The following is an 18,066-nucleotide window of genomic DNA, read 5'->3' on the forward strand; positions in this document are numbered from 1 at the left end:
TTGCTTTTTTACAAGTCTACCACATGAAAAAAAGGTTCCACCTATATCTTGACAGATCCAACATTTTGCTTTGTAGTTGTTATCTGCCTTCTCAATGTTCTTTGGAATTAAATACCATCTGAAAAACATTTTATACCAATTTTCTCTTACTGTCTATTTGGCTGAAAATCTGATATCCTGTGTTGATTTTTCTATTTTGAATGTTTAAATTTTAATTTTTTTAAAAAAAAATTGATTTTTTAAAAAAAAATCTGATATCTTTACCCCATAGTTTTTCCCATTGTTGCATAGATCTGTTCTTTGAAATTTTGCATCCAATTAATCATATATTTTTCACTTGTTCTTCCTGTTTCTAGCTGAAGTAAGATCTTATATATCCACTGAAGTAAATGCTCTTTTTGTTTCCTAATAAACTGTTCAAATTCAGTTGTGTCTCTTGCTCTGCATTCAGTGCTCATGATCTTATTTAATCCTGGAGATGCTTGGTAATATAGCAGCCATGAGATTTTTAAGTTTTTCCATCTAGACAGATCTGTGTATCACATTTTCTGGTAGATTTTTGAAAAGGTTACAGGTTTACCTGGTCACATTGATACCCAAATATTTAATGGGATCAGAAGTTGCTGAGCACTCTGCTCTTTCTATAATGACTTCTCCTTGGAGTTTTTTTTTGTGTTAAAATTTCTTTACCTTTTTTGTCTTAATTCTAGAACCAGAAAAGCATCCAAATTTTTCAATATGTTCAATTACATATTGTAATAATGGAGGGGGGGTTTACAAGGACTGTTAAGAAAACGTAGTCTGCATAACTTTTTTATTTTTAACTCTACATCATCCATTTTTATTCCCTAAATTCTATCATCTTTTAAAATCTTTATAGCTAAAATCTCTATTGCTAATATAAATAATAAAGGTGATGGGGGCATCCCAGACATGTTCCTTTTTTATTGAAATTGCTTCTGTTCATTTCCTATTAATTAAAATCTTTGTTGACTCAAGTATATGCCATGCATCTAGTTTCAGAATTCAGGACCACAATCCATGTTCTGTAATACATTCAATAAGAAAGACCATGTTAAACTGTTGAATGCTTTTTCTGCATCCAAAAATAGAAACACTGATTTCTTTCTCTGCTTGTTCACAAGTTCAATTGCATCTATTATAAATCTAGTATTATCTTTCATATACCTCTCCCGTACAAAGCTCATTTGATGAAAGTATATTAAATTTGGTATACATTTTAATCTTTCTGCCATTATTGTTGCAATAACTGTATAATCTACATTCAACAGAGAAATTGGTCTCTAGGACAGTAGTAGTGATGCATCATTGCCCTCTTTATGTATTAGCATTATGTGCTCTTTTTGCCACATTGGAGGTATTTTTTCTTCTTTTATCTAATTCACAGCTTTTTACAATAATATCATTAATATTCCTTCAAGATGCTTGTACTGCATTGCTGTCAACCTGGATGGTCCTGGTGCTTTATTCTTCGACATGTTATTTACTGTTTGGAAAATTTCTTGAAGTGTTATTCTTTGGTTTAATATCTTCTAACGTATTTTAAATATTTTGTTATTTTAAATATTCTGTTATTTCTTCCTCTGAAACAGACTATTTCGTGCATAATCCTGAAAAAAATATGATAAAGAGCCAGTTTGGTGTAGTGGTTAAGTGTGCAGACTCTTATCTGGAAGAACCGGGTTTGATTCCCCGCTCCTCCACTTGCACCTGCTAGCATGGCCTTGGGTCAGCCATAGCTCTGGCAGAGGTTGTCCTTGAAAGGGCAGCTGCTGTGAAAGCCCTCTCCAGCCCCACCCACCTCACAGGGTGTCAGTTGTGGGGGAGGAAGGTAAATGAGATTGTGAGCCGCTCTGAGACTCTTCGGAGTGGAGGGCGGGATGTAAATCCAATATCTTCGTCTTCTTCTTCTTCCTGTATTTCTTTTTCTACAGATGTAATTTGATCTCCTTTCTTTATTATTCTTTTTATCTTTCCTTCCTGAGACAATATGCCAAATACCTGCCAGGTTTATTTGCATGTTCAAAATGCCTCTATTTTTGAAATTTTGACTGATTGTTTCAATTTATAAGCCACCCTCCCCCAAAGGGCTCAGGGTGGTATACAACATGTACCAACACATCAAGAACTAGAACAATTTAAACAATTACAATAAAAGCAATTTTAAAAATACAGTGCAACAATAAGTTCATTTATTTTATTTTATTTATTCATTTAGTAGGCTTATATTCTTTTCCTGTAAATGGGCTCAAAGCGGATCACGATATAAAAATAACAATAAAAACCTACATATCAAAGTTAAAACACCAAAACCAATAAACAAAACGCACCACCGGCAGACAGGGCACAGCATATCAATAACCAGTTGTAGGCCCACCTTAAACAATGGTAATAACAATAGGATAGCACTGTAATAAAGCATGATGTCACCACAAGGGAGGCCAAATGATGGAATAATAGGACACCCACTGCCTCAACCATAGGCTCGGTGGAACAGCTCCGTCTTGCAGGCCCTACGAAATGGCAGTAATTCAGGTAGGACCTGGTTCTCCACAGGGAGCTGATTCCACCAGGCAGGGGCCAGGGCTGAAAAGGCCCTGGTCCTGGTTGAGGCAAGTCGGACATCCTTAGGGCCAGGGTGGTCAGGAGGTGTTGTGTAGCCGATCGCAACGACTTCTGGGGCGTATATGGGGAAAGGCGGTCCCTCAGGTCCCCAGACCGCGTAAGGCTTTAAAGGTCAGTACCAAAACCTTGAAGCGGATCCGGTACTCAATAGATAGCCAGTGCAGCTGGCGCAGCACTGGCTGAATGCTTGCCTGTAAAGGCAATGCAGTTAACAGCCATGCTGCCGCATTCTGCACTAGTTGGAGTTTCCGGATCAGCAGCAAGGGTAAGCCTGCATAGAGCGAGTTACAGTAATCCAACCTGGAAGTGACCGTTGCATGGATCACAGTAGTTAAATCCTGGGGGGATAGGTAGAGCGCCAGCTGCCTGGCCTGCCAAAGGTGGTGAAAGGCAGATAGAGCAACTGCTGTGACCTGGACCTCCATGATAAGTGAGGCATCCAGTATCACTCCCAGACTCCTCACCTTCTGAACTGGTGCAAGAGATGCACCGTCCAGGGTTGGGAGTCGGAGGCTCTAAAAGTGTCTGATGACAGTTTATATGCTCCCCATGTGGGGGGGGAGAAAGGGTGAGAGATGGAAGCCAGGCTTCTTGATAAGCCATTGTGTCCTCAACCATAGGCCTGGTGGAACATATCTGTCTTACATGCCCTGTGGAACTGTTCCAGGTCCTGCAGGGCTCAGATGTCACTAGGTAGAAAGTTCCACCAGGCCAGGACCCTTGCTCTGGTTGAGGACAGCTGGATTTCTTTGGGGCCAGGAATCATCAGGAGATTTTGCTCTCCAGACCATAATGCTCTTCAAGGCTTTTGGGGTAGAAAATGCCCAGCAGGAACTCATTTGCATATTAGGTCACACCTCCTGATGTCATCATTGTTTCACACAAGGGTTTTCTACAAAAAGCAAGAACTCATTTGCATATTAGGCCACACACCCCTGACACCAAGCCAGCCGGAACTGTGTTCCTGTACCTTCCTGCTCAAAAAAAGCCCTGATGCTCTTGGTATTGAAAACCTTGAATCTGACCCAGTACTCAACCTGGATCCAGTGTAGCTGGCAAAACACTGGTTGAATATATGCTCTCAAAGGTGTTCCCTTATGGACCCGGGTTGCTGCATTCTGGGCCAGTTGCAATTTCCAGCTCAGTCTCAAGGGTAGCCAATGTACAGAAGTAATCCAGCCTGGAGGTGACTGTTGCATGGATTACCATAGCAAGGCCAGGCAAAATAAAGGGCCAGTTGCCTGATCTGGCCAAACTATGTTGCCAGTCTGGCAACATTTGTGACTTGGGCCTCCATAGATGGGATCATACCTAAGCTCTTGGAGGTTGGCACAAGTGTTAAAGGTGTACCATCAAGAGCTGGAAGATGGCACCTCTGCCCAGCCAAAGAACCTCCATCTTTGGTAGATTCAGATTCAGTCAGCTCTGTTTTAATCATAGAACCATGACCTCCAAACCTTAAGCCAAGCTAGATGGGTGGTGTCCATCTGACCATTAACAGGAATAGCTGGATGTCCTCTATGTACTGATGCGTACCGATGTCAGTCCAGCCCAAAATTCTGCACCAGCTGGACAAGATACATACAGAAGTTAAACAACATCAAAGAGAGGACTGCCTCCTGAGGGACTCCATACACCAAAGGATGGTGTAAGGATACCCTCTCTCCTAGCAACACTTTCTGTTCCCGATACTGGAGAAATTAGGCAAGCCACTTCAAGGCCACCCCACAAACTTGGAATGGATCCAAGGCTGATGTGTCCTCCAGGAAACTCTGAAGATGCTCAGCCACCACTCTCTCAGTTACATTACCCAGAAACAAGATTTGAGACTGGGCAGTCATCGGAAGGATTCAAAGATTCAGTGATGATTTCTTTAAGTGTTATCACAACCTTGAGTCAGCCATAGCTCTCACAGAGATTTCCTTGAAAGGGCAGCTTCTGTGAGAGCTCTCTCAGCCCCACCTTCTTCACAGGGTGTTTGTTGTGAGGGAGGAAGGCAAAGGAGTTTTGAGTTGCTCTGAGATTCAGAGTGGAGGGTGGGATATAAATCCAATATCTTCTTCTTCTTCTCTTTTAATCCCCCTGGGTAGACTCCTGTACTCAGGGACAGATTGATAATACCCATCAGGGAAACCCGTATCCTATCATCACAGTCTTTCACCAGCTGTGACAGACATTGGTCCAAGAGAAAAGTGATTGGTCTAACACCATCCAGAATCCTGTCAACGTTGGCCTGGGAAAGCCAGCTGAAGATGTCCACCACTGAATCCAGTTTCAATTTTTTCTGCACATCTTCAACTTCAAAAATGTCTAATTGGTATTTTAATTGTTTGATCTTTGCTAGAGTTTTTGTTGTTGTTAATATCACTTTAATGTTCTTGTTCTATTATCTGAATATTTTCTACTATTTTCTTAGTTCGTTCTAATCTCTCCAGCTTTTTTCTTCCTTTTTGGTGACGGCTAGAAGAATTCCTCTGATAAATACTTTACTTGCTTCCCAGATTGTGACTGAGGACATTCCTTCAGGGTTTTTTTTAACACTTATTTACCACTGTGCAGTAAGAGAACACTGTTTACTCTCCACCTTCTTCAAGATTTTCTATTCCATTGCAAGATTCGCTTCTATGGGATTATGATCTGCAAATGTCTTCAGCTGAATCTCTACTTTTTCTACATTCATTGTCAAAGTGCTTGGAATACAGAACATGTCTATTCTTGAGTATGTCTAATGTCTGTCCAAGAAAAAGGTAAAATTCCTGCCCTTAGGGTGCTTAGTCCTCCAGGTACCTTCTAGTTCCACTATGAGATTAAGTTTCCATTTTAAAAAGAGTACACTTTTTAAATCTCACAGACATAATTCACATTTTATCTTAATAGCTGCTGCAACTTATGCAGAGCCGCTGCCAGTCTGAGAAGACAATACTGACTTTGATGGACCAAGGGTCTGAATCAGTATAAGGCAGCTTCATATGTTCATATATGTTCATTTAGTTCTGATTTTTAAATTTTAAATTTAAAATGGGACTTTAAAAAAAGAATGGAGGATGAATAATTCATTGCTTAAAAGGATTTAATTGAAAAAAAATGAAGGCAGTAATAACAACTTTCAAATTAATTATATTCAAGATGTTAATTATATGATGCTTTGGAGTTCTTTTAAAGCATATATGGGTAACTCTTTAGCTAGTTATTATTTTTAAAAATAATACAATGTAATGTGCAAGACCTTAGCGTCTAGACCTGGATAGCCCAGGTCAGCATGATTTCAGAACAGAAAATGTTTTGAATAACTGAACTTATTACAAATTATCTTGGCTAGGAAGGATTTCAGTAGTTAAAGTGAAAGTCTTGCCAAAAATTCTTTTCATAATGACTGCTTTATGATTAGAAGTTAATAATGCCATATTGCAAATAATAATAATAATAATAATAATAATAATCAAATCCTGTTTGCTAAATTTATCTGGAACAAAAAGAAACCTAGATTATGCTAACATGTAAAGTAGCAAACATGGAATAGAGGAGGTCTAGCAGTTCTGAATATTAAAAAGGTATTAAGAGGCAACAAGCTTGCCAGCCCTTAGGTCCCAGTGCAGGGTCCTCTAAACTGATAGCCAGCTGGCTGGCAGGGGAAGCCCTGCCCCGATAGCCACGATGTGTCTTTAAATCTCAGCAGTCTTAAAAGAACCTTGCAAACTGCTTATGTGCCTTTAAATCTCAACTAGAGGAAAGCTGTATGAGCGAAACAGCAAGCAAAGACACATGATACTTCCTGGTGAGTGTGTCTGTTCTTTTCAATATTTGAAGTTGGCAATTCCATACAATGTAAGCAAAATCAAATAAATATATCTAGAACACTTAACAGTTTTGAATTAATCCTATTATACCCTGACAGATGGTGTCACTTAGTGGCAATTATTTATACTCTACTGGTTGGGCAGAACAAAAAGTAACTGTATATGTACAAATGGGGGAAAGATTTGTTTGTACATATTCAGAAAATCAATGAAACAGTCTCCATGAATGTATAAGGAATATTTTAGCAAATGCAGCAGTAAGGGAAAATGTTCTCAAACTCATATAGCAGGTGTATTTGACATCAGATAGGCTAAGAAAAATAACACCTTCTGTTTCAGATGTGTGTGGGATATATAAAGGATATATGGGTTCATTTGAATCTAGTAGCCAGGGCTTATTTTTTAGCAGGAACTCCTTTGCATATTAGGCCACACACCCCTGATGTAGCCAGTTCTCCAAGAACTTACAGTAGGTCCTGTAATAACAGTCCTGTAAGGTCTTGGAGGATTGGCTACAACAGGGGGTGTGGCCTAATATGCAAAGTTCCTGCCACAAAAAGCCCTGCTAGTAGCATTGCCCAATTATGAAACTCTTCTGAAATAAGGTGTTTAATTTTATTGAGAAAAAATTTGCAAAAAGAAATACAAAATGACCCAGGTATAGTTCTTTTGAATATTACACCCAAAGGGATGTTATTGAATTAGATAAATTTAATGGGAAATACATTTACTGCAGCCAGAATGTTAATAGCCATGGCATGAAGGGAGGAGAAATCATCAGAAATTGAGAAATAGTTAAGGAAGAACGTAACATAAGAACATAAGAGAAGCCATGTTGTATCAGGCCAATGGCCCATTCAGTCCAACACTCTGTGTCACACAATGGCAAAAAAGTCCAGGTGCCATCAGAGATCCATCAGTGGGGCCAGGACACTAGAAGTCATCCCACTGTCTCCCCCACCAATCACCAAGAATACAGAGTATCACTGCCCCAGAAACAGTTCCATCAATATGCTGTGGCTAACAGCCACAGGTGGACCTCTGCTTCATATGTTTATCCAATCCTCTCTTGAAGCTGTCTATTCTTGTAGCTGCCACCACCTCCTGTAACAATTAATTCCATGTGTTTATCACCCTCTGGGTGAAGACTTCCTTTTATCTGTTCTAAATCCGACTACTCAGCAATTTCATAGAGTGCCCACGAGTTCTTGTATTGTGAGAAAGGAAGAAAAGTACTTCTTTCTCTACCTTCTAAGGTATATGATGCTAATGAAGAAAATAGCCATGTTTAGAAGAGGACAGACATGAGCAAAATAAGTTTATACAAGGTTGGACTCATATTACATTTTAGAACAAAAAATAAGTCAAAAGAATCAGTATAAAATGAAATAGTAAATCTTGTTTAGACTGCATGTGCTTACTTTATATAATATTATGCAGCGTTCTGTATTACAAAAATAGAAAATGTTTTTTAAAACCATTTTATTGTGGTTTGCTCTGACTGCATATTTATGAGAAACAGCATTTACAGCTCCAAACCTGACAGAAGAGCCTTTAAAACTAGAAGTATTTCTATAAAAGACCTCTTGGTATCCCTCATTCTTTACATCCCTACAAAAACTACACGTATTTTTGAACATAATAAAATACCTCCAAAACGCTACTGTCATGCTACCACAAGAGGGAGTACAGTCTTATAAAAATAGCAAAGATCTAATTATAAAAATGTATTTTAACAAAGCAGGGCCATTAAATAACCAAAATATACAGATAGGTGACACTGAAACTGAGTTTCCAAAGGAACAAGGAGGAGGGAATCTGGACTGAGGCTGCAATGGAAGGGGGCCTGCATAATTTCCCCCATAAGAAGTCATGCCACTGGACTGCTTTTAGTCAGGGTGGGGAAGAAAAATGTTAAGCATCGGGGAGGGCACCACTGCCAACTGGCAAGGCAGTGAAAGACAAAAAGTAAACTTACTCTTCCTCAGTGCTGTTACCCTGATCCAAATCAGGCCTCTTGCAACTGCCTTTGGGGAATCCAACAAAAACTTTTTTTTAGTGTTTCTCAAAGAGTCGCTGACAAACTGTGGCTTTTCCATGAGCTGTATGCTTTCACTTTACATTCTACATGAGGCTGCCTTCAAAGACTGTTTGGAAGGTTCAATCCAGGAGCAGACCAGCCATTTAACTTACAGGGAATTGTCCCAGTGGGATGCTGCTGCAGAGAGCCTCTGATGACCAGCAGCTAGCAAAGCCTAAGCAACTTTGCCAGCACCTCAGGGGCCACTTGGACTTTCATCAGTGCTAGTCCACCAACTGTTTTCTCCTGCACTTCTGCCAGTTTGGAGGATAATGCAATGTGTGAGCTAATGCCTGTTGTTGGCCCCACTGAGCCATGAAACCTTGAAGAACTCATGGCTTCACTTAACAGCGTTTGTCCCAGGTTTAGTTTCACTTTTACTTCCCAGTCCACTACTGCTTCAGTTGGTGCAAAATGCATTTTGCTGGTTTTAAATAATGTTGCTTGCCACAGTATGTTTCAATTCAAAACTTCTGGTTTTCACCTTGAAAGCCCTAAATTGTCTGGAATAGACCAGACAGACCCTGGGCTAGAACCTCAGCCACATAATCTGCAGCTATTTCAGTAATCTGAATGAGTTTTAAATTGTGCATATAAGGCTTGTTGCCTTGGGGATATATTCAGATGGAAAAGAAATTTATTAAATGAAAAGCCGAGAGGCCTCTTAACCAAGGCAGGAGTCTGCCAGGGGCTGGGCTATGCCAATCCTATTAGATGTGGCTTGGTGGTCTTTTGTGCTTGGGTGAGGCCCAGCTGCAACTTAACCTGTCCTGCCTGACGGAGCTGATTGCTCAGAGTCAGCAGCTGAAATTGCACCCCCATTTGCTGAAGAGTTGCTTTCCGTCATGCTTGGGGAAAGTGCTGGGTAGCCATATCCGCAAACTCTTGGATTCAACATTTAGGTACTCAGGTCCATGACAAGTCCATCCAGTCTTCCTGCGCCCCACCCCAGATCAACAATTTGAGAATTTTCTACCTGGTGTCTATCTAGCCACCTTCTCCTACCCCAACTTTGAGAAAACCAATAGGCTTCCTCCCAAACTTTTCTCCACAACAGGCAGCAGGACAACTGATATACACTGACTTTGGCAGCTGTGCTAACTCTGAGCCATCAGACCAGACCTCAGTAGGCAGGACAGGTTAAGCTGCAGCTTCTGATCAATCAGCCTGGCATAACCCCAGGGCAAAAAGACATTTAAGCCCCAGTTGAAAGAGGTGTGTACCAATGAGTACCAGCTCAAAAAAAGTTTGCAAATGTATCTGTTTATCTTCTGTATAGCCCTGATCCTTGGATTTAGATATCTGTAGATGGGGCTGCACTTTTTCTATTGGTGATGGAAAGTGCTGTCAAGTCACATACTACTTATGGTGACTTTGTAGGGGCTTCAAGGCAAGAGATATACAGAGGCGGCTTGCCATTGCCTTCCTCTGTATAGTGACCCTGGTGTTCTTTGTGGTATTCCATCCAAGTATTAACCACAGCTGACCCTTTATAGTTTCCAAGATCTGATGAGATCGAGCTAGCCTGAGCCATCCAGGTCAGGGCTATCAGCAGGGCTCTTTTGTAGAAAAAGCCCAGCAGGAACTCATTTGCATATTAGGCCACACCCCCTGATGCTAAGTCAGTTGGAACTGCATTCCTGCTCAAAAAAAAAACAACCCTGGCTATCAGATATATAGACTACTGTTGGCTCATCTGTTTTCTGATGTTTTTAGTGCTTTTAAGAACTGATCTTTACTAATTGCAAACTAGTACTAATTGCAGACTATTTTAAACTTGATTTTTTTTGTCTTTTATACAGATTGCTAACTCACAAGTACTGAAATATGAGATGGAAATACCCTATAGAAACACAAAGGAGCACAATGTAGTAACAACAGTAATAATAACATAAATAATGTAACATAAATTATAGGTATTCAGAGAAAAATTGATCCTTACCAATTTTTGTCCTGAGAGAACTTCCAAAAGGCCAATCAATATTACTCCATCTTTGATATCTTCAAATAAGTCATTGACTACCACAGGTGGATTGCGCTGAGGGAGAAAAATAGGAAGAATTCCAGTGTGGAAACTGAGTTATACTTTATTTCCATACCATTGATTAAGTCATGTCTATTCTGTTCTCAACTGCTGGACAATATAATTTCCATTTCTAAAGAGTGGAAAGGGCAGATGCAACCAGATATGTTGCCATTCCCTGGGGCTCATTTATTTATCCATTTATTATGAACTAGCTTGATATCCATGTTTCGCTACAGTATGTATGTACTATTTGCAAATTTCTTTGCTGCATCTCTAAGTTGTTTCCTCCTTGTAGCATTGGTGTACCCTACATGACGTCTGCCAGGGGTTTTCTTGAGGGCAGTAAGAGGTGATGGCTGTAGGATGTGTGTAGGGGAGTTGGCCTGTGGTGTTCATGTGAGATGTTCACTTCCAAACAGGCCCTTGAAAGGTCATGCACCGTTTCCCCTTGATCAATTGAAAACTCAGGTTTCATACTAACTTTTATGTAAAATCTCTAGTAAATTTTTAGAGGAAGACTGGGAGGTGCATTTTACCTCAGGGTACATTCAATGACTCCCAATAGGAAATAAAAACACTGTTTAGAATGTTGTGGGTGAGGACTCATCAGGCCACATATGCAAATAACCTCTGTGTTCCAACTGTTTTTGGGGTGGGGGTGGGATGAGGTATGGAATGTTGTCAGCAGTTTTCTGTAACTGTAACTCAGACCAGCCAAGCTTCACAGGAAGGTTGAGCGACCACAAAGACAAAACACCAGATAATTTGCTTATATCAGTTTATTATAAATTTATCTATTGCATGCTAAAACATCTATGTATAAGAAATGTTATAGTCCTCAAGCTGTAACTCATATCTTAAGACTCTTCTTCAAACAGTAAAAGTTCATAAATGACTCTAGTCAATTTCCAGTAGTAATTTCTTTAGCACTTGTGCATAGAATGGTAATAACACACCTCCTGTGTTTAAAATAACATGTTTCTTTAAATCACCCACTTGAATTTGGAACCATTGTTCAAAAATTTATCTCGTATAAGTCCAAAAAGTGATTCTGCCAGTCTACTGGAAATTGACTAGAGTCATTTACAGACTTTTGCTGTTTGAAGAGAAATCTAAGAGGTGAGCTACAGCTTGAGGACTATAACGTTTCTGTATACATAGGTGTTTTAGCGTGTAATAGATAAATTTATAACACACTGGTATAAGCAAATTATATGGTGTTTTGTCTTTGTGGTTGCTCAACCTTTACACCACAGTTTCTTGTTTTGTCAGTTGTCCACAGGAAGATTGGCAAGCCTAGTGAGCTTCAGAATGTTTGGGGGTGACATCCAATCAGGCGGGTTATGCAAATGACAATTTGCTGCAACTGGCTCTGTGAGCGGGGGAAGAGGCAGCAGCCTCCAAGCCACAGTGTATCCTTATGGGAAAACAGATTTTACTCCTTTTTACCCCCTTAGGTGGCAAATTCTTTATAACCCTTTCTTAATGGCTATCTACATCATGGAATGAATGTTCTCCCCAAATTTCAAGTCTGTAAATCCAGGGGTTTTGGCTGGGGCTTGATTTGTAGGTCAGGAGACTTGTCTTGTAACTCAAACCAGCCAGGCTCCACAGGAAGATTGGCAAGCCTAGAGAGCTTTAGAATGTTGGGGGTGACATCTAATCAGACGGGTTATACAGATGATTGCTGTAGCTGTCTATATTATCTTTTAACCTTTTTAGGGGGTGAATTTCTTAAAATCCTTTCTTAGTGGCTGTCTACATCGTGAAAGGAATGTTCTCCCCAAATTTCAAGTTTCTAGGTCCAGGAGTTTAATAATAATAATAATAATAATAATAATAATAATAATAAATTTTATTTGTACTCCGCCCTCCCCCGCCGAAGCAGGCTCAGGGCGGCTAACAACACAGTGACCAATGGTACATTAATAAATAAAACATTAATAAACAACATAGTAACCAATGGTGCATTAATTAAAACCATTACATTAAGAACATTAAATTAAGCATTAACTGAACCTTAAAAACCAGTAGAACATTAATTAAAACAAACTATAACATTATCATTGACGCTATTCTAGTTAGTGCTAATGGCGGATTTTCTTCGTGTTAAATTGTACTTCAGCTGTTCATAAAAGCTAATTTAAAAAGAGTGGTCTTGCAGGCCCTGCGGAACTGATCAAGGTTCCGCAGGGCCTGCACCTCCTCTGGAAGTTGGTTCCAGAGATATGGGGCCGCAGCCGAGAAGGCCCGTGAGCGGGTGTTCTGTAGTTTAACTTCTCTTGGCCCAGGGGTAGTCAGTCTGTTTTTTCCTACTGACCTCAGTGCTCTCTGGGGCTCGTACGGGGAGAGGCGGTCCTTCAGGTAGGCCGATCCCCAGCCATATAGGGCTTTAAAGGTAATAACCAGCACTTTGTACTGGACCCGGTATACAATCGGCAACCAGTGCAGCTCGCGTAGCCCCGGCCGTACATGTTCCCATCTTGGGAGACCAAGCAGCAACCTGGCCGCCGCGTTCTGCACTAGTTGTAATTTCCGGGTCCGGCACAGAGGCAGCCCCATGTAGAGGGCGTTACAGTAGTCCAGTCGTGAGGTGACCGTCGCATGGATCACCGTCGCTAGGTCCCGACGCTCCAGGAAAGGGGCCAACTGCTTCGCTCGCCTCAGATGGAAGAATGCTGACTTGGCAGTGGCTGTTATCTGGGCCTCCATTGATAATGAAGGCTCCAGCAGGACACCCAGACTCTTCACCCGCTGCGCCGCCTTTAGCTGCACACCGTCGAAGGTCGGGAGGGATATTTCCCTTCCTGGAGCGCCGCGACCCACACAGAGAACCTCTGTCTTTGCCGGATTTAACTTCAGCCCACTCAGTCTAAGCCACGTTGCGATAGCCCGTAACGCCCGATCCAAGTCTCCCGGGGCGGAGGCGGGCCGTCCGTCCATTAGCAGATAGAGCTGGGTGTCATCAGCATATTGATGGCAGCCCAGCCCAAACCTCCTGGCAATCTGGGCAAGGGGGCGCATATAGATGTTAAATAACATCGGGGAGAGGACTGCTCCCTGAGGCACCCCACAATCTAGTGTGTGCCTCTGGGATCGTTCTCCCCCAATCGCCACCCTTTGTCCCCGACCCATGAGGAAGGAGGAGAGCCATTGTAAAGCAGACCCCTTAACCCCAATGTCGGCGAGGCGGTGGATTAGTAGCTGATGATCGACCGTATCAAATGCAGCCGACAGTTTGGCTGGGTTTGATTTGTAAGCCAGGATATTTGTCTTTTTATATATAGATTATAATGCAGACATATTCTAAAACATAGTTATGAGATTTTCACTTACTAACCCACCACCTCTGCACTTTGGAACAAATTGTACTCCCTTCCTCTGCAGCATTATGTTGGCACTGATGCTAACCACAACTAATGCTAACTACAACTTCTGCTTCTCTTTAAAAGGATTCTACACACACAGCCCTAGATGCTGTGAGTATTTTGTGTTGAATATATGCCAATGATTACAATAATTAGGAGTAACCCAGTCATTCCATCCATTAATGTACTGTAATATGTAGGCAGCAGTTATTTTATGTGCTTATGGAATATAACAGCAATTCTGAGTTCCTCTGTACAATAAATCAGATTTACTTTGAAATTAGGAAACTAGGAAAGTCAACCCCTCTTGCCAGAAGAAAAACTATTGGCTTAATGAATCCTATAGGATCTTAAAGTTGCCCATGTAAAAACAAAAGCCCAACACTCAGAATATCAGCTAGCACTTTTCAAGCAAAACAATGCTGGCACTCATGTTTAGGGTAGGAAAGCTTTCTTTCATCCTTGCCACTGTTCTCCCCCTTTTTCCAGTACTGTAGATGTCTGCTAATGGGATATTTGAGTAGGGCAATCTTTATCTTTATCTAATCTGGAAACTTTTGCACTTGTATATGACCCTGCTCTGTTGCTGGGAATGTTCCTTGCACCTGATAAAGAGTTCTCTGTAACTCACAGGCTTTTTATTCCCCATTCATTAATTAAATAAATTATTATATTATATTTTTAATATAACGTGTTAGGGACCTACAATTCTATGCCAGGCGAATAGACTATGAAACTATATATTTTTGATTCAGCATAAAATGTTCCTTTTTTATAAGATATATTAAGAAAAGTTTCCACATTCTTAAATTGTATATGCTGCAGATAATTCCCGACCCCTTTCACTGCGCCGAGTCCGGTGGAGGCGCTTTTTACAGGGCAGGCCCGGCAGCGGCGGATACTTCCCGCCGTTTTCTTTTTCTTTTCATTTGAGATCTCCCCCCCCCTCCTTTAATTGTCGCCTTTGTTTAGGGGGCGGCTGGAGTTGGAGGGGTGTGTGTAGCCTTCCCTCCCACCCTTTGTTTAGGGCTTGCTAGCGCAGGCTGAGTGCCAGGGGCGGCGGGTAGCTGGCTGGTGGTAGCTGGCTGCTGTGGTACTGGGTTATTGCCCAGGGCAGTGAGGCTGACAGCTCAGCCGACCCCCCCCCCATAAAAAAAATTACTGAGATTTTGAGGTGCTCGTTGCTAGACACTAAGGGAGGGTTGACTATTGGCACCCTTGGGTGGTGCTTATTAGGACAGGTGATAGGCGCATAGGCGGGCTATCTGTTAAGTGTTTGGGGGCCGCAGGGACTACTTTTTGGGCCAAGAGGTTTAGGTTGTGGTTATGAGGCCTAAAAAGGGACAGGGCCCTTCAAAGGGAAAACAGCCTGCCAAGAAACCCGCAAAGAGACCCTGTCCAGTGGGGCCGCCGGCAGAGGAGTGGGACGATGCCGGCACTCGCCAGGCGATTCTGGAGAGCTTGGCTGCTTTGGAAGGGGAGAGAGGTGTCGCCGGTCCTTCCCGGCGTTTGTCAGGTCTTATTGGTAGCGGTAGGGCGGCAACCATCGCTTTTCAGAGGGAGGTTCTTGCTCGTTTATCTGCCTTGCAGGGCGGCAAGGATGGTGAGGTGCCAGATCCGGTCGCTCCGGAGGAAGAGGACGGTCGGGAGCCCGAGGAGGTTGCAGTGGTTCCACTGGAGCAGGAATGTATGCGGCTGGCTCAGCCTTCGGGGACGGGTTGGCCGTGGGGTCCTTGGGGCCCGGTCATAGGACCCGGGGTTTGCACTTCAATGCCTTCTCAGGGGATGGGCTTTACGTATGGTGCCGGGAGGCCCTCCCCGAGTCAGCAGCCACCTCTGGGGTGGTCACCTTTCTTGTCTCCTTCGATGGGGCAAGTAGACATGGGGTCTTCCTGGTCCTCGTCGCCTTTTGCGGCGGGTCAGGCTGACGGGGCTGGAGGGGTGTCAAACCCCATAGCTGGGGGCGTTTTGCCTTGGGGAGGTCAGTTATGTGCCCCGACTGCTCCGCATTGGTCCGCACAGCAGTGGGGAGGGTTGGGGTTTCCATCGCACCCCTCTGTTTCCTATGCTCCGGTGCCTTTTCACGCCATCCCGTTCGGTGACTTGGCTATGCGTTTGGGAGACCACCTGACGGTGGCGACTAGAGAAAAGATCTTGAGAGGTAAATACGTGGACGTATTCAGTTTATTGTTCAGGGAGCTTGAGAAGAAGCCGAAAGAGGAGATGAACGAGAAGGACAAAGAAAAGCTTAAGCGAAGGAAAGTTGATAGGTCTTGGTCGAACTGGTTGCCGGGGTTTTTGATTTATGTGGGGGTAATTGCTAGGGCCCAGCCTTGGAGGGCCGCGCCACTTTTTCAATATTGCGTTTATCGTGCGTACAGTGATTTTGTGGTTGGTGTGTGGCTTCAATATGATGAGGTTTTCCGCATAAGGGCAGCTGTGAATCCAAGGTTACCATGAGACCAGATCAACCAACAGCTTTGGTTGCAACTTATGGCTCCCGCGAAGCCCAATTTGGGTGACCGATCTGACAGTGGTCACATTGTCCAGAAAACGACTCATCCTGCCATTACCTGCGCTCCTGCGGGGCAGCCGGTTCAACCTCGGCTGCTTTGCTGGGAGTTTACCTCCCAAGGGGTGTGCGCCAGGAAAGCCTGTAGATACCGGCATGAATGTCCGGTGTGCGGAGGACCACATGCGTTTACAGCATGTAATAGGTCAAAGCCAAAAGGGGGCTTTAAGAAGTCGGGAGGGCCCAATCAGCCACCTGGTAAAGGGCCCCAGCCCCATCAGAATGGTGGTTCTTAATAGGCTGTTGTTAAATTATCCGTGTTTGTATGATAGGCGTTATTTGTTAGATGGTTTTACGTTTGGGTTCTGGATTCCTTACCAGAGCCCGCGAGCACCCTTCTTGTGCTCTAATTTGAAGTCAGTTAAAGGCTTAGAGCATGTTGTGCGAAATAAAATTAGGAAGAAATGTGCGGAAGGTCGCGTTTTGGGTCCCTTTCCGGAACCACCTGTGCCTAACTTGAGGGTTTCTCCTTTAAGAGTGGTACCCAAAAAGGCCAAAGGTGAATACCGGCTGATTCACCATTTATCGTACCCTAGGGGCCAGTCTGTTAATGACGCCATTCCAGAGGAGTTGTGTTCGGTGAGGTACACTTCTTTCGACCGGGCAGTGTGTATCGCGCGACACTGCGGGGTAGGTGCGGAGCTCGCAAAATGCGACATTAAGTCAGCATTTAGGTTGTTGCCCGTGCACCCGGACGATTTTGAGTTGCTGGGTTTTTGTTTCGAGGGCAGTTTTTATATGGACCGGGCCCTCCCGATGGGGTGTTCAGTGTCCTGTTCGGCCTTCGAGCGGTTTAGTACATTTTTGGAGTGGGCATTGCAGTTCAGGACGGGGATACGGGATACTGCGCATTACCTTGATGACCCCCTGTTCGCTGGCCCCGCGGGTTCTGGCCAATGTGTTTATCTGCTCAGGTCTTTTGAGTGGTTGGCGGCTGAGCTGGGCGTGCCGTTGGCAGTGGAAAAGACGGAGGGCCCCTCGACTGTGTTGACTTTTTTAGGTATAGAACTAGATACCTTGCAGCAGTCTTCACGGTTGCCGCGAGATAAGTTGAGGAGCTTGTGCGTAAGGGTGGCTGCAATGAAGGGAAGGAAGAAAGTTTCACTGCTTGAGCTCCAGCAGCTCGTTGGACACCTTAATTTTGCGTGCAAGGTGGTGGCACCTGGCAGGGCGTTTTTGAGGCAATTTTGTGACAGCATGACTGTGTTGCGTTTGCCTCACCACGTGACTCGAGTAACTAGGCGTATGCGGGAAGACTTAGAGGCTTGGGAGAGCTTTTTTTCAGCATTTTAATGGGACATCTTTTTGGCGGGAGGTTATGTTGTTGGAAGCCGAACTGCAGATTGTCTCGGATGCTGCGGGCACCACCAGGGTTGGTGTGTATTTCCGGGGACAGTGGTGTGCTGAACCTTGGCCAGCCGAGTGGCGGAGCTCTGATTTGATTCGTAACTTGGCATTTTTGGAGTTCTTCCCTATTGTGGTTGCAGTTTTTATTTGGGGGAGCTCTTTGGCCAACCATACGGTTCATTTTTGGTGCGACAACATGGCGGTTGTCCATGTTGTCAATAAGCTCACAT

The 18,066-nt window shown here is 43.2% G+C and overlaps 1 protein-coding gene across 1 annotated transcript in view; it reads right to left on the reverse strand.

Moving 5' to 3' along the window:
* SYNE1 (spectrin repeat containing nuclear envelope protein 1) overlaps window positions 1–18,066 on the reverse strand; it is a 621,543-nt gene that overhangs the window by 537,898 nt on the left and 65,579 nt on the right. The window contains exon 3 of the mRNA XM_060240915.1: window positions 10,466–10,561. Within this exon, the coding sequence (XP_060096898.1) occupies window positions 10,466–10,561 (96 nt within the window). The remainder of the gene's footprint in view (window positions 1–10,465; window positions 10,562–18,066) is intronic.

Source organism: Heteronotia binoei, chromosome 1, assembly GCF_032191835.1.
Source record: "Heteronotia binoei isolate CCM8104 ecotype False Entrance Well chromosome 1, APGP_CSIRO_Hbin_v1, whole genome shotgun sequence".
Classification (NCBI taxonomy): domain Eukaryota; kingdom Metazoa; phylum Chordata; class Lepidosauria; order Squamata; family Gekkonidae; genus Heteronotia; species Heteronotia binoei.